Here is a 17,307-nt window from a genome sequence, read left to right on the forward strand (position 1 = left end):
AATATCAGAGGAATTAAATGAGTATTTCAGAATTTTATTTTTCTTTGTCTCCTTAAGTAGTACTGTATATTCACCCTAGTAGTCTATGGATTTAATATGGCTGCTTGTTCCAAGTACTATATATATATAATGTGCGAAATATATGCAAGTCTTTTTTTTAATCTCCCTGTATTGCCAAGTTTATCAATTGCCGAGATGATAGAGAAGGACTAGGCAAATTATATACCTTTTAAAAAACCATACACAAAAATGGCTATTTCTTAGCCTCCTAAGGACCACATTGTAACCCGCTGAGTAGATACAGGCATATTTTGACAAATTAGATACTTCTATGGACATTTAACTAGAGTGCATTTTCTCTTAAATTTGTGAGTACTTGGTGCTGATGATGGTGTTGGGGTTCTTCTCTGGTATTTATAATCTTTCTGCATTAGCATTGACTTTTCCATGGCATTTTTCTTTGCTCTCAGAGGCCTTATATTTAATAGTTTACGTCAGTGTTTCAAGCATTTTCTGGTCCAGCTAGGTACTCCACCAAAAAGATACTTTGATCTTATAATGTATGGTATCTCTTCTCTCAGATTCACGGTGTGCAAAATAGAAGCTCTTAGAGGTCTTCCACTAAAGAAGAAACTTAATTTAACTTTGTTTATCCTAGTCTCCTGAGGACCTAGGGTTCCTTGGAACGTGTTTTGGAAAATGTTACTTTATGTTACTGTATATGGAGGTAATAGAATGCGGACTCTTTCTTAATTTGATTCTTATCTATTTTGGCATTGAACCAAATTACCCTGGGAAGCAGGGAATGCTGTAATAGTAGGATCATGTCTTTTTCACTTTTAGGCTACGTGTGAACCTAACGATTTTACTTTTAAAGGCTGCTATTGCTATTTTTATGTTGTACCCCTGAATTTTCAAATGTAGAATTTGTTTCTATGACTTATGGCTAGTATTGCCTTTAAGTAGAGTCATGATGACTGTATTTTCCAAAATGAAATCAGTCTTATACATTGTCACTGTCTTACATATTAATTTGATGATGCAGATGAAATAAATAAACATCAAGGTTGTTTAGGAAAATCCTGGTTGTTTGGTAAATGTTCCATAGTCCATTCACTTTCAAGCAATATGTTTCATGATCATAATTAAAAATAAAAAAAAAAACAAAACCCTAACTAGAGTACATTATTGGTCACTTCTGATATGAGGTAGTTGAAGGATATAACTTGGGCACTGATATTTGAAACTTCTAGGATATTTTAAATTGTCCTGGAAATCTAGGATATGATATCCCTATAAGCAGAGGAAAAAATCTGGTTGCCTGTGTGAGAGATTAGCTCTGCCTTCTTCCTGCTCTCTGTGAAGTCTGCTCTTTTTAATGCAAATACCTCTGTGAGGGATATATTACTTTTGTGCATGTTGATGTGTCACATATTAGATCTATCCACTTTTTGCAGTGGTTAAGAATCCGCCTGCCAATGCAGGAGACACGGGTTCGAGCCCTGGTCTGGGAAGATCCCACATGCCACAGAGCAACTAAGCCTGTGCACCACAACTACTGAGCCTGTGCTCTAGAGCCCACGAGCCATAACTACTGAGCCTGCGCGCCACAACTACTGAAGCCCGCACACCTAGAGCCCATGCTGCACAACAAGAGAAGCCACCGCAATGAGAAGCCTGTGCACCACAACAAAGAGTAGCCCCCGCTCACTGCACCTAGAAAAAGACCGAGCGCAGCAACAAAGACCCAATGCAGCCAAAAAAAAAAAAAAAAAAGAAAAGAAAAAAAATATTATGCACTTTTGAATAGAGGGACTGGACTGAGTCTTAAAGGAAGACACCGGGAAGGAAATCACACTTGTTGTAATTTCACTTAGGGCAAGCCTGCTTGAAATTGCAAGTTGTCTCTCTTGATACTGCTGTCTTAAGCTTCTATCCTCGGGACTCTAATGCAGTTTATAATTTTCCTGTTTTAAAAATGAATAACATTTGACTCATTCACTCCCTTTCATTTTAAAGTCACTGCTATAAAGTCATAGAAAACTTAGTGATTTGGAAAAATCAACGTCAAAGACAGGTCTTAAATTGCCAAGATACAATTTATATCAGATTTTTTTTTTCTTTTTGGTGATCTCCAAAAACTGATGTTTGTCTTTGAAATTCCATGGTAGTAGCAAAATTATAGTTACCAAATTTGCCAGTCTAAAAAGATTCATTGGTACATGAAAATTTATTTTTAAAAAGTTTTATTTTTTTAAAATTTAAAACTTATATATGCTTATTGCCCAACATTTGGGTAAGAGAAAATTTTAAGAAAATAACTCACAGTCTTATATCCAAAGATAACTTAGCATAGTTTATATATATATATATATATTTTAATTGGCATATATTTGTTTTACAGTGTTGTGTTAGTTTCTACTGTACAACGAAGTGAATCAGCCATATGTATACATATATCCCCTCTTTTTTGGATTTCCTTCCCATTTAGGTCACCACAGAGCACTAAGCAGAGTTCCCTGTGCTATATAGCAGGTTCTCATTAATTATCTATTTTATACCTATTAGTGTATACATGTCAATCCCAATCTCCCAGTTCATCCCACCCCCCATTTCCCGCCTGGGTGTCCATATGTTTGTTCTCTATGTCTTTGTCTCTATTTCTGCCTTGCAAACAGGTTCATCTGTACCATTTTTCTAGATTCCACAAATATGCGTTAATATACGATATTTGTTTTTCTCTTTCTGACTTACTTCACTCTGTATGACAGTCTCTGGGTCCATCCACGTCTCTACAAATGACCCAATTTCGTTCCTTTTTATGCCTGAGTAATATTCCATGGTATATATGTACCACATCTTTTTTATCCATTCATCTGTCAATGGGCATTTAGGTTGCTTCCATGACCTGGCTATTGTAAATAGTGCTTCCGTGAACATTGGGGTGTATGTGTCTTTTTGAATTATGGTTTTCTCTGGGTATATGCCCAGTAGCGGGATTGCTGGGTCATATGGTAATTCTATTTTTAGTTTTTTAAGGAACCTCCATACTGTTCTCCATAGTGGCTGTATCAATTTACATTCCCACCAACAGTGCAAGAGGGTTCCCTTTTCTCCACACCCTCTCCAGCATTTATTGTTTGTAGATTTTTAAAAAATTAACTAATTTATTTTACTTTTTTCTGCGTTGGGTCTTTGTTGCCGTGCACGGGCCTTCTCCAGTTGCGGCGAGTGGGGGCTACTCTTCGTTGTGGTGCGAGGGCTTCTCATTGCGGTGGCTTCTCTTGTTGCGGAGCGTGGGCTCTAGGCACGTGGGCTTTACTGGTTGTGGCATGCGGGCTCAGTAGTTGTGGCTCATGGGCTCTAGAGCACAGGCTCAGTACTTGTGGCACACGGGCTTAGTTGCTCTGTAGCATGTGGGATCTTCCCGGACCAGGTATTGAACCTGTGTCCCCTGCTTTGGTAGGGGGATTCTTTTTTTTTTTTTTTTTGCAGTACGCGGGCCTCTCAGTGTTGTGACCTCTCCCGTTGCGGGGCACAGGCTCCGGACGCGCAGGCTCAGCGGCCATGGCTCACGGGCCCAGCTGCTCCGTGGCATGTGGGATCTTCCCGGACCGGGGCACGAACCTGTGTCCCCTGCATCGGCAGGCGGACTCTCAACCACTGCGCCACCAGGGAAGCCCGGTAGGGGGATTCTTAACCACTGTGGCAAGCAGATTCTTAACCACTACGCCACCAGGGAAGTCCCTTTTGTTTTTTTTCTTAGTATAACTTTAAATTGCCAAGGAAAAGCCTGAGTACGTTTTTGCATATATTCATTCATTCTCTTAATCAAAAATATATACATGTATAAATATGTATGTTTATAACTATATGTATATATATGAACACACATACATATATAGTGATACGTTTGTATTTAAGGTACTATGTTGGCTGCTTCTTGGAAAGTTTATTGTCTTTCACGGTACAAAAGTTAACTATAATATAAAGCAGACTATGAAGAATGTCCATGTTCTCTTGAAATTCAGACAAGGAACCTCTCTGGATTATCTAAACTTTGTCTCACAAAGTTTCTTTGTTTGTAGATTCCTCTCTTTGGTGCTAAGACTATTGGCCGGAGAAGTCCTGATGGACCAGTGCTGAGCAAAGCTGAATTTGTTGAGAAAGTTCGTCAGAGTAATCAGGCCTGTCATGATGGAGATTTCCACACAGCTATTGTTCTGTACAATGAAGCCCTAGCTGTTGACCCTCAGAACTGCATCTTATACAGCAATAGATCTGCAGCCTATATGAAAATCCAGCAGTATGACAAGGCACTGGACGATGCAATCAAAGCCCGACTTCTCAATCCCAAATGGCCAAAGGTAGAAATTTCATTTACTTTCACAGAATCTTTTGTGCTGATTTCTTATTTTAATGTAACACTTTATTGACTGAGTGCAGTTATAAATTTTTTAAGAGTCTGTACTTCAGCAAGATATGGAATGGCTTCATTGAGCTGGTACACTAGTGAATAGCTTCCTTTTTTTATGCTTTGGAAGTACACTTTACATGTCTAAGTTTAATTCTTTTCCTGTATGTTTGAGATATAAATTTTTTTTTTCACTCAGTTTCTTGAGAGGATGTGTTTAGTTATTTCTATAGGTTTTGGACATCTCTTTTTTGCACAGATGTTTTAGATGGAGTATTATGATTGTGTTTCTTTCCTTCAATTTAAAATAATTTTATTCCCTGTCAATGACTGCTTATTTTCAGAATGTTATTTAATCAGAGAAACTTTTTTTTCCTAATAAACCATTGTAATTATCTATATTCCCTTTAATAGTTTGTCTTGAGTTGTTATCTTTGTTTTGTATATACTTTATTTTCATTGTGCCTCTTCACCTCCTAACCCCCAGTTTATTTTAGAAATGATTTCTTAAGATGTGACTTGAAGTGTTGAGATTTTTTTTTATTGAACCACAAAACCATTTCGTCCTAATTTTGGCTTTCTGTTTGGTTAACAAAGGTTAATAGAAATTTCCTAGAAGTTTAAAAAAGATTCTTACTGTCTTAATAATATGTCATAGTCATAGCTTTCTACCTTAATTCTGGTAGGTATTGTTGGCCTCATTCAGTGGAATTTCTAGTATTGCTGCTACCTTATGAGTTGTTTAGTATTCTGTAATTCCCTAAAGGATTTCTTTTATAAGTATAATCATTGTAAATGAAACAAAATCTGTTTTAAAAAATTGTTGTATGCCAACATTTGGGGGTTAGATTGCTGTTTTCAAAGGACAGACCTAGGTTCAAATTCCTTCTCTTCTATTAATGACAATATGGTTTTGGATAAATCTCTTAACCTCTCTGGGGTTATGATAAATGGGATGATAATACCTATCTTGTAAGGTTATTTAAGGGTAGAGATAATATGTTACTTGTACATACTTGGTGTTTGGTGTATAATAGCTATGATTGTGCATTTTTATTAAATGTTCAAATTAGTAAATTATTCTAGCAAGGCTTGGCCTGTGTCTTCTCTTTTTTTTCTTTCTTTTTTTTTTTTTAAGACTGTGATTGATGTAATGAGCCTGATAAATACAGAGAAGTTAAATTTCAGATCACGTATCTTCATTCCTTTTTTATTGTGGTCCACTTAACTTGTGTCCTTCTTAATATTTGTGAATAGCTATAAACTTTTACCTTTTTCCTTTTTCTATGTCATTTCTACTTTCTCTTGTCAACCTCTTGTGATTTTTACACAGAAAATGGCTGAAAAGTTGCACTTTTATGACTATAGATGAAAAATCAACTTTTTTGGATAATGTCAAGTTTTAGTCTCTGATTTTTTCCCCTTATGATAAGTAAATTTGTTGTATATTTATAATTTGCATTAATATTTCAACTCCATATTTGGCTTTAAGCAATCTAACTTAGGAACATTTAGAATTATATAAAATATAAATTAGGGTTTGTTATTGAAATCATGAAGGGTCTTTCTGTATAATGATTCATAATAAAATTAATTTATAAAGAAATTACTACTGCATAAAAAGTTGCATTTTATAAAAACTTACTTTTATACTTACTTTTCTGGGAATATACTCATTATGTAAAAGAAAGTTCATTTATACTCTCTGTCATGAAGATATGCCTGGTAAATTTTTATCAATTCCTTTTTCTTTTAATTTTGACTTTTCTAACTGAGTTTTTCATTATGATCCTTTCTGAAATCTTTCTCTGAAATGTCATTGTTGTCTAGTTTGATGTGGTAAAACATACCTTCCAATTTCTCTCTCTCTCTGTAAAAGTTAATTTTTTATATTAAGATGCAAGGGCTTCAGAGGTTGGTTGGAGAGTTTTTTATTCACATTTATTTTATCTGAATGAAAGAATGATTTTGATGTTATATGGGCTGCAAAAGAAGTATGAGCAAAAGCACTATGAGAGCCCCCCGACCCACAGAAAAGAATAAGCCCAGTCCCATTATGATACCTTATCTCCAACTGCCTCTTAGCTGTTGTCTGTATATGTTCATTCTTTCTGTGTCCTGTTTAAGAAATATTTGTCTCACTCAAAGTTATAAAGTTTTTCTTACCTTTTCTTCTAGGATTTTTATACTTTTTGCCTTTAAGTCTGTGATTCATTTCGAGTTAGTTTTGGAGTATTGTATGAAGTAAGGGTCAAGGTTTATTTATTTTCCATATAGATAACCATGTTCCAGCAACATTTGTTGAAAAGACTATCCTTTCCCCATTGAATTATCTTTGGTACCTTTGTCACAAACCATTTGATCATAAAAGTATTGGGGTATTTACTGGACTCTATTTTGTTCCTTTGATTTATTATCTATCTTTATCAAAACCATACTATTTTGATTACTGTAGTTTTAAGTTTCAGCATCAGATACTGTGAGTGTTCTAGCTTTATTCTTCTTTTTCTAGGTTGTTTTTGCTCTTCTGTCTTTGAATTTTTATATAAATGTAAAATCAACTTATCAATTTCTTCAAAAAACCTACTAGGAAACTAGTGGGATTGCATTGAATTTTTAATTTGGAGAGAATTGCTATCTCAACATTCCAGTCCATAAATATGGTATATCTCTCCATTTATTTAGTTTTTCTTTTATTTCCCTTTACAAATTTTTGTAGCTTTCAGGTCTTTACACATCTTTTATTAAATTTATTCCTAAGTATTTTGTTTTTTGATGCTATTATAAATGGATTTAAAATTTTTCATTTTCTAATTTTTAATTGCTAGTCTGTAGAAAAAATGTATTTTTTTTACTTTGTGTCATGTGACCCTGTTGAGTTTTCTTTTAAGTTCTAGTAGGACTTTTTACAGATCCCTTAGGATCTTTTCTGTACATGATCATCTTTCCTGTACATGATCATGTCATCTGCATTTCTACTACTTCCTTTTTTTTTTTTTTTTTTTTTGCATAAGCCTTTTATTTCTTTTTCTTGCTTCATTGTACTGGTTAGGATATCCATTACGATTATGCGTAGAAATGGTGAGAGCAAACTTCCTTTACTCATTCCTTATCTTAGTGCAAAAGTAGTGAGCTTTTTATTGTTGATGATGATGCCCTTAATCAGATGGAGGATATTCCCTTCAATTCCTATTACAATTGAGTGTTGAATTTTGTCAAAATTTTTCTTCATCTATTGAAATTATAATACATATTTTTTCTCATTTAGTGTGTTAATGTGGTAAATTAAATTGATTTTGTTTTGGGATGTTAAGTCAACCTTGCATTCATGGGATAGATACCACTTAGTCATTATGTATTATCACTTTTATATATTGTCAAATTTGATTTGCTATAATTTTGTTAAGAATTTTTGCATCTGTGTTTATGAGGGATATTGATCTATGTTTTCTTTTCTCATGATGTCTTTGCTGGTTTTGGTATCAAAGTAATACTGGCCTCATACAATGAGCTGTGAAGTGTTCCCTCTTCTTGTGTTTTCTGAAAAAAATTTATGTAGGATTGGCACTGTTTTGTCCTTAAGTATTTGATAGAATTGACCAGTCAAGTCATCTTTACTTGGACTTTTCTTTGTGGGAAGATTTTAATTATGAATTCAATTTCTTTGATTGATATGAGGCCATTCAAGTTTTCTAATTGTTAGATTAGTTTTGGTATTTTGTTTCAGTTAATTTTTACATTTAATCTAGGTTGCAAATTTATTGGCATGAAGTTGTTAATAACATTCCTTTATTATACTTTTCATTTCTGTAGGAACTATAATGATGTCCTTTCTTTCATTCTTGCTATTGTTAATTTGTATCTTCTCTCTTTTATCTCATTAGTCTGCCCAGATGTTTATCAATTTTATTTCTAGACAATCAGTTGTTGGGTTTTTTGATTTTCAGTGTTGTACATTTCCTCTTTAATCAATTTCTGCTCTTTATTATTTTCTTCTAATTATTTTACATTTAGTTTGCTCTCCTTTTCATTTCCTGAGATGGGAGGTTAGGCCATTGATTTTAAATCTTTCTTTTTTTTTAATGTAATCATTTAAAGCTAAAATGTTCTCTCCAATCACTGCTTTTGCTGTATCCCACAAATTTTGACATGTTATGTTTTCACTATCATTCAGTTAAGAATATTTTCTAATTTTCCTTATGATTACTTCTTTCATCCACGAGTTATTAAAGTTCATTACTTAATTTCCTAATATTTGGTTTTTTTTTAAAGTTATCTTATTATTGATATCTAACCTAGTTCCATTGTGGTTAAAGAACATACTTGGTATGATGTTACTGCTTTTCAATTTACTGAGGCTTGTTTCATGGCCAGCATATGATTTATCTTGGTGAACCTACTATGAGCAATTGAAAAGAATGGGTATTTTGCAGTTGTGAGGTATAATTCTATGGATATCAACTTGGTCAAGGTGGTTGATAGTGTTGTTCATATCTTCTTTGACTTTGCTGACTTGTATTTGTTTAGTTATTCCATCAATTGCTGAAATATAGTTTCACTTTATTCATAAAATAGTTTCATTCTTATTTTGTTGTAATAAGCTTTTATTGTAACAGTTTTCTCATCAAAAACTTTCTGTTGTTCCATATTGCCAATTGGCCTGATATTCAAGACTCTGCACAAGTGGTCACATTTCCCCATTTTTTTCTTGCTACTCTGATGATAAACCTGCTCTTGTTGGTCCAGTCTTTTCCTTTTTCTTCCAATTAAGATTTTAGAATTGGTGATTTTCCCCTTTAATATTGTCAAGTTTTGCTCCATGTTTTTTGAAGCTCTATTATTAACATATATACTTTTATTATTATTATGTCTTATTGATCCTTTTATCATTATGCAAGGTCCCTCTTTATCTCTGATACTAATTTTTGTCCTAAAATCTGTTTTGTCTGATATTAATATAGCCACTCTAGACATCTTTTGCTTACTTTTTGCATTATGTATATTTTTCTATCCATATATTTTCAATCTCTCTGGGCCTTTACATTTAAAATTCATCTCTTTTGAACAGCATATAATTGTGTCTTGCTTTTTAAATCAGTTTTGGAAGCCTCTGTCTCTTAATTGGATCTTTGTCCATTAACATTTAACATGATTATCAATGCTGTTGATTTTGCCTCTACCATTTTATTTGTTTGTCTTCTCTGTTTTTGTTCCTCTGTTACTCTTTTCTGACTATTTGTTGGTTTATTTGAATACTTTTGGAATTGATTTTTTTTTTCTTGAGAAAGTTTTCCATTGTTTTCTGTGGTTGTTGAAGTTGTTGTTTGGCCAGTAATTCTCTTGGTCAGAATAGAATTGCATACTTTATTTCTTGAGTTGAAGCTCCAGCTTCAGTACAGATATTTTGTCTTTAGTTGAACTGCTTTGAATTTGTTTCATACATGTTAATTGAAGGGTTTTCCAAAGATGTTGGAAGACAGAATTTGTGTATCCCTTTTCTGGTTCTTTTCCTTCTGGAATCCCCTTCCTCCTTGGCCAAAGACTATGATTTCCTGTGCTTTAGTATTCTGATTCCACAGACCAGAAAGACAGCACTCCTGTTGCCCCGCTGACCTGCAGTCAGCACCTCATCTCTGCACCCTGAAAATGGAAACTCATTTCACAGCTTTCTTCCTCCAGAATCTGCCGGCTTCTTGTTACTCTCCAGTGCTTTCAGGTAGCTTCTTTTTGTATTATGTCTAAACTTTATAGTTGTTTTCTTTGTGGGAGTGGATCCACTAGGATCTTGCTCAGTCATTACTGGAAGCAGAAGTGACATCTTTTCTGTGATCTAAGGTTCCTCATGGTCAGTGGATCCCCCCAACAAACTCATCTTGCTTTTTTGGACAAGGTGGCTTTCTTGATGTTTTGAATTCTCTCATTGGGGTCATTGTTCCTAGTTACCTGGTCTCATACATTCAGGTTATTTATCTCTTTTTCCTTTTTCATTCTTTCTATCAAATTGGTCAATAACCCCTCTGCATTCTTTCTTAAATATATTTCATATATATCTTATACAGTTTATTTCCATAGTTAGTATTATAGTCCAGGTTCTTATAGTTTCATTCTTATTTTGTTGTGATAACCTTTTATTGTGACAGTTTTCTCATCAAAAACTTCCTGTTCACATTGCCAATTGGCCTGATATTCAAGACTCTGCACAAGTGGTCACATTTCCCTGTTTTTTTCTTGCTACTCTGCTGATAAACCTGCTCTTGTTGGTCCAGTCTTTTCCTTTTTCTTCTTAATTCTTGTTTATGCCAAACTCTGTGCCTGGAGTTTTCTTCCCTGCTCCCAGTATTATTGGGCTTCATAGGATAGGTCCAGGTCAACTCTTACTTTTGTTTTTTTTTTTCTTTGAATTTAAGTATAGTTAATTTACAATGCTGTGTTAGTTTCAAGTGTACAGAAAAGTGATTCAGTTATATTTATATACACACATATGTATATGTAGATTTCATATATTCTTTTTCAGATTCTTTTCCATTATAGGTTACTACAAGATATTGAGTATAGTTCCCTGTGCTATACAGTAAATCCTTGTTGTTTACCTCTTTTATATATAGTAGTATGTATATGTTAATCCCAAACTCCTAATTTATCCCCCATTCCCCCTGCTGTCCCCTTTGGTAACCATTAGTTTGTTTTCTATGTCTGTGAGTCTATTTCTGTTTTGTAAGTTCATTTATGTCATTTTTTTAGATTCCACATGTAAGTGATATATGATATTTGTCTTTCCTTGTCTGACTTACTTCACTTAACATGATAATCTCTAGGTCCAGCCTTGGTTGCTGTCATTCTTTTTTATGGCTGTCAACTCTTACTTTTTCCTGGAAGCTACATTGAGCTTCTGTGAATATCATTCATTGTCTGTTGCTAAGTTCACTTAATTAGTTATTTATATTGTTATATAAACACGTCACTTGAATGTCTGAGTCTTAAACTAGCTTGAGAATCCCTTGAAAGTTTGTTGTTTATTTATTTTATAGTCCTGATATTGCTGTGTACTTTTTTTTAAACCTCAGTATTTAAATCAATGAGAAAATCAGGAGACATAATTGTGCGTTTTTTTCTTGAAGACGTCTAAGGATGCAGATGTCACAGACCATAAACTTACCACCTTGATGTTTATTTATTTATTTTAAATTAATTAATTAATTAGTTTTTGGCGGTGTTGGGTTTTTGTTGCTGCAAGTGGGCTTTCTCTAGTTGCAGCAAGCGGGGGCTACTCTTCATGTGGTGCATGGGCTTCTCATTGTGGTGGCTTCTCTTGTTGTGGAGCACAGGCTCTAGGCACGCGGGCTTCAGTAGTTGTGGCACATGGGCTCATAGTTGTGGCACATGGGCTTAGTTGCTTCACAGCATGTGGGATCTTCCCGGACCAGGGATCGAACCCGTGTCCCCTGCATTGGCAGGCGGATTCTTAACCATTGTGCCACCAGGGAAGTCCCCACCTTGATGTTTAGAAGTTCTTTTTTATTGTTAGCTGAAGACCTCAATAGTTTTAGTCTACTTTTTAATCAGTTCTGGAAGCAATCTAACATTTCTTTCAAATCTCCCACATTGAAACCTTTTGTATGTTTAGCAAGATAGCATAGTATAATGGAAACAGCATATACAGGCACTCCTTGCTTTTCATGGTAGCACAGTACCACAGAAACAACTGTGCAAGCTAAAAAATCTTGCAGTGTGATCCTTGTAGTAATTTTGATTGTTCTGTGACCTTTACCGGGTTTTGTCAAAATATTAAAAACTTTCTTATTGTAGATTATAAGTGTATAAGGAATGGAAAATATTAAAACTATATTTATTTTTTATTTTTCTATAAAAAGCTTATCCAGAGTTATTTGAACAGTGCTTACTGCCTTCTTCTCATCATGTAATTCGCAATACAGAGTGAGCAAATGCCAATGACAATATGCCATGGCAAACTCTCATATGGCTTTCTAATTTGGATCAGCTTCTAATGTTTTAATCTTTGTACTTTCAGTTTTGTGAAATATCTCTGAGAATTCCTATAATTCCAGTAATTTTACCAGATCACTTTCTCTGGAACATTTTCAGCTTTTTTGTCAGAACTGCTTTCTTCATTTATGTCCTTAAGTTCACTGTCACTAAGTTCTTCTGACTGAATCCCTTGAACAGTGAGTGTGTCAGCATTCCCACAGTCAGCTCTTTCTCCTATAGCTCCCCTTATATTTGATTTGAATTTTACCTTCAGTGTTGTCACTTTTTATTTCTTTGCTACACTCATCTTTGTTGGTCAGTTCTCTCTTTCAAAAATTCATTTTTATAAAATGTCCACATGAGTTTATCACTGGGAGATAAGGAGGCAACACAACTACCTCTTTGCTGCTTGTGTATGGGCTGAATAACAGATGTACAGTGACCAATCGCTGACAGACTTTGAAACAAATGATGTTTGGTCACTAATCATGATGCACATACCCTCATGTACCCTCATTCCTAAAATATCGTATCACTTTTTAGTTGTATATACTTTAGTTTGATTTCTTACCCTTTATCTTTCTGTTTTGGAATTTTCTTGAATCACATTTTTTCAGACAAGTTAGTTGTGAAGTAGTTACTATTATTTTAGTGTGAATTATGAGTTACAGAAACAGTTATATTCTTCAAAGTTACCATAGGAAGAGAAACTCAGAAGAATGATAGTCTTCATGTGGTATAACACTATATAAGGAAAAGTTTCACAGTGGGACTTACCCATTAATTTTAAAGCATACCGTAAATACCTCCTCGTTCTGTACAGCTCTTCTCATATTCTCATTCATTGATTATACCTGATGGCAGAATCCTATCAGGTATAATACTTGATGACAGAGTATTATACCTTATTTGTCAGGTATTATACCTGATGACAGAGTTATATGTAATAAAAAATATTAAGAAATATCATGGCCTCATGTTTCCTTTTAGTTTACCTAAATTATAATAGTAAAAAAATATAGCTCTTATCGAATGCTTATTTGCCAAAGTGTTGTCTGAATTCTTTTACTTGTGATATCAATTTTATACCACATTAAGCTCATGAAGTACATATTATTATCCTAACTTTGCAAAAGCAAATGTTTATACTCAGTGAGAGGTTAAATAACTTGTCCAGGACATCCAGTTAGTAACTAGAAGAGTTAGACTTTAACCCAGGTCGGTCTGATTCTAAAGAATTTTTCCTTAATCAGTATACTATACTACTTTCCTGGACAAAGGAGTTAATTAATTAAGGAATCTTAAGAGTTCAGAATTCTCTTTCAAGTTTTAACATGATATGTCCAAATAATGTTGAGCAGACTGTTCAATTTCAGATTCCTGTGGTATAAACCAGAGTCTGAGATTGCAATTTATTTGCCTTTTACTTGTCATTACAAGTAAAAGAAAGTGTTTTAAATGCCTTGGAGCTTAATAACAGAAATGCACAAAATAATGCTGCATTTTTATAGATGATAGTATGCATTTGTTATGCACTTTTGGGGTATGTGTCCTTTTTATAATTTCAGCAAGAAATAAAATTGTTTATTGAGCATTTCTATGTGCTAGGCACTATTCTAAACCTCAGTGATTCAGCCAAGAACAGGGCTGTTACAGCTAACATTCTAGTGGGGAGAAGAAGAAAATAGAGTAATAAATACATATGAAAATGATTGAAAGTGACAAGTGCTCAGAAGACTTAAAAAAGACTAGACTAAAGGGAAAGAGTACTGAGAAAAGAGAATGACAGAATTATGGGAGAGTTTATGGGAGGAGATGAGATTCAGATGAGACCTGAAAGAACTAAATGTGAAGATCTGGGCAAAGTGCATTCTGGGCAGAGTAAACAGCTAATTTGAACTTGGCTAATTGAAGAAAATAGCATGAAGATCAGTGGAGCACAATGAATGAGTGAGTGAAGAGGAGATAGTAGGAGATGAGGTTGTTGATGTGGCCAGGAGCAAGGTCACGTAGGGCCTTGGTCTTTTAAGCCATTTGTAGGGCTGTAATGTTTTATTCAAAGAATGATGAGATGTGATCAGAAGATTTTAACTAGATGGATAACATATTTAATTTATGGTCAGTGTAGTTAAAGGTTATGAGTGTCTTTAATTTCTACATATTTGTGACTTTCCAAAATTTCTTCTGTTATTTATTTCAAATTTCATCCCATTGTGGTTGGAGAACATACTTTGTGTCATATCAGTCATTTTAAATTTATTGAGGCTTGCTTTATGGCTTAGCATATCTTTCCTCAAGAATGTTCCATCTGCACTTGAGAAAAATGTGTATTCTGCTGTGTTGAGTGGGGTGTTTTTTAGATGTGCATTAGGTCTAATTAGTTTATAGTGTTGTTCGAGTCTTCTTTTTTCTTGTTAATATGATGATGGTCCTATTCATTATTGGAAGTGGAATATGTATTGAAGTTGAATTGTTGAATTGTCTATTTCTCCCTTCACTTCTGTCAGTTCTTCGTCATGTATTTTGGGAGCTCTGTTGTTTGGTGCTAATATTTTTATGATTTTATGTCTTCCTGAAAGATTGTTCCTTTTATCATTACAAAATATTCTTTGTCTGTGGTGACAATTTTTGCCTTTAAAGCTATTTTGTCTGATATTAACATAGCCACACCATTTCTATTTTTGTTACTGCCTATATGGTATATCTTTTTTCTTACTTTTCCTTTCAACCTATTTGTGTTTTTGAAACTAAAGTGAGTGTCTTGTAGACAGCATATAGTTACATCATGGTTTTGTTTAAAAAAAAAAAGTATTTTGCCAGTCCCTCTCCTTTGATTGTAGTGTCTAATCCATTTATATTTAATGTAACTGCTCATAAGGTAGGATTTACACCTGCCTCTTTGTTATACGTTTTCTATATGACTTTTTTGGTGTCTTTCATACGTTTTCTATATATCTTTTTCTCTCCCTGCACTACTTCCTTTTTTTTTATGTTAAATATTTTCTAGTATACCATTTACATTCCCCTGTTATTGTTGTTGTTTTTACTGTATATATTTTTAGTTATTTTCTTGGTTCCTAGGCGTTATAATTAACATTTTTGTTTAAAATAATATAGTTTGAATTTATATCAACTTTAGTTTCAAAAGTATACAAAACTTTGCTGTGATATAGCTTCATTCCTTTCTCTTTCCTTTTTGCTATTATTGTCATACAAATTACATCTTTATACATTATAAGCCCTTCAGCATGATCTTCTAATTATTGCTTTATGCCATTGTCTTTTTCTTTTTAATACATTTATTTATTTTTGTCTGCATTGGGTCTTCATTGCTGCTTGCGGGCTGTCTCTGGTTGCGGTGAGCGGGGGCCACTCCTTGCCATGGCGTGTGGGGCTTCTCACTGTGGCGGCCTCTCCCATTGTGGAGCATGGGCTCCAGGTGCACGGGCCTCAGAAGTTGTGGTTCGTGGGCTCCAGGCACAGGCTCAGCAGTTGTGGTGCACGGGCCCAGCCGCTCCGCAGCATATGGGATCTTCCCGGACCAGGGATCAAACCTGTGTCCCCTGCATTGGCAGGCGGACTCTCAACCACTGCACCACCAAGGAAGCCCTATGCCATTTTCTTTTAAAACAAACAATTTCTACCTCTTTATTGATATTCTCTATTTGCTGAGACATTGTACTCAGGCTTTTTTTTTTTTTTTTAAATTCCTTAGACGTGGTTTTCTTTAGTACTTTGAACATGTTTATAATAGGTGACTTAAAATCTTTGTCTTCTAAGTCCAACATCTGGGTTTCCTCAGATTCTCTTGCCTGCTTTTTTTTGCAGTGTATGGGCCATACTTACCAGTTTCTTTGGGTATCTCATAATTTTTTGTTGAAAAATGGACATTTTAAGTAACATATTGTAGCAACTTTGAAAAAAATCAGTTCCCTTGTTGTCCCCCCTCCCTGGGTTTATTGTTGCTGTTTGTTGTTGTTCCTGCCTTTTGTGAATTAGTGGCTTTCCTGGACTAATTTTTTAAAGTCTATATTCTTTGTCATGTGTAGCCACTGAAGTTTCTGCTTGGTTAGCTTAGTGGTCAGCTGTTGATTGGACAGAGATTCCTTAAATGCCTTGAACCAGTAATTCTCCCAGGCTTTGTTGAAGAGTTCTCTGTGTTGGGGCATACTTTCAACATTCTGGCAACTTGCAACTGTGTCTTAGCCTTCACTTCCTGCTTGTGTAAAACCTCACGTTCAGCCAGCGGTGAGAGATTAGTACATTCTCAGTTCTTTCTTGAGCATGCACAGAGCTGTGCACATTCCTAGATTCCCAAGAATATTTTGGAGTTTTTCAAAGCCTCCTATGAACATCTGATTCTCCAGATTTTTCTTCTAAGTTTTTTCTTTGGCCTCTTGTTTACCCAACTTGTATTGCAGCTTCAGGCAGCTGTGATGTTAAGCAATTGCCACTGCTTTTGTTTGACACATGCCCTGAGAGGAGGGCTGTTTGCACTGAGCCATCTCTGAGTCAGGTCAAATAAAGTCCTATGACTGGAGCTTTCTTAAGAAGCTGCCAGACAGGTCAGATAGTGGTGTTTTTCTGGGGATAGGGTGCTTTGGAAAGCTCCAAACCATTGGCTCCTAAGCTTCTGGTTTTCACAAGTATTTTGCTTGGGAGGCTGCTTGGTTTTCACATTTACCACAGAGCTGGAAGAAGGGGATAAAAATAGTATAGGGTAAAACCCCACAAACTTGTTGTTCTTTGAGATTCAGCTGTTTCTTTTGAAGAAACACTTCTTGGGCTGCTGCAAGTCATTGGTTAATTTCCAGAATTCTGAGAAAGTTGATTTTGAAAAGTTTTGCTAATGTTCTCACTGCTTTTATGGAAAAGCAGATTTTTGGAGGTCCTTACTCTGCTATTTT

The 17,307-nt window shown here is 34.8% G+C and overlaps 1 protein-coding gene across 2 annotated transcripts in view; it reads left to right on the forward strand.

Annotated features, from left to right (window-relative positions):
- TTC28 (tetratricopeptide repeat domain 28) overlaps positions 1 to 17,307 on the forward strand; it is a 590,731-nt gene that overhangs the window by 38,014 nt on the left and 535,410 nt on the right. For both annotated transcript variants that reach the window (XM_004283800.4, XM_033412749.2), the window contains exon 2: positions 4,089 to 4,367. In XM_004283800.4, coding sequence (XP_004283848.1) covers positions 4,089 to 4,367 — 279 coding nt within the window. The remainder of the gene's footprint in view (positions 1 to 4,088; positions 4,368 to 17,307) is intronic.

The sequence above is a fragment of the Orcinus orca genome, chromosome 15 (genome assembly GCF_937001465.1).
Source record: "Orcinus orca chromosome 15, mOrcOrc1.1, whole genome shotgun sequence".
Classification (NCBI taxonomy): Eukaryota; Metazoa; Chordata; class Mammalia; order Artiodactyla; family Delphinidae; genus Orcinus; species Orcinus orca.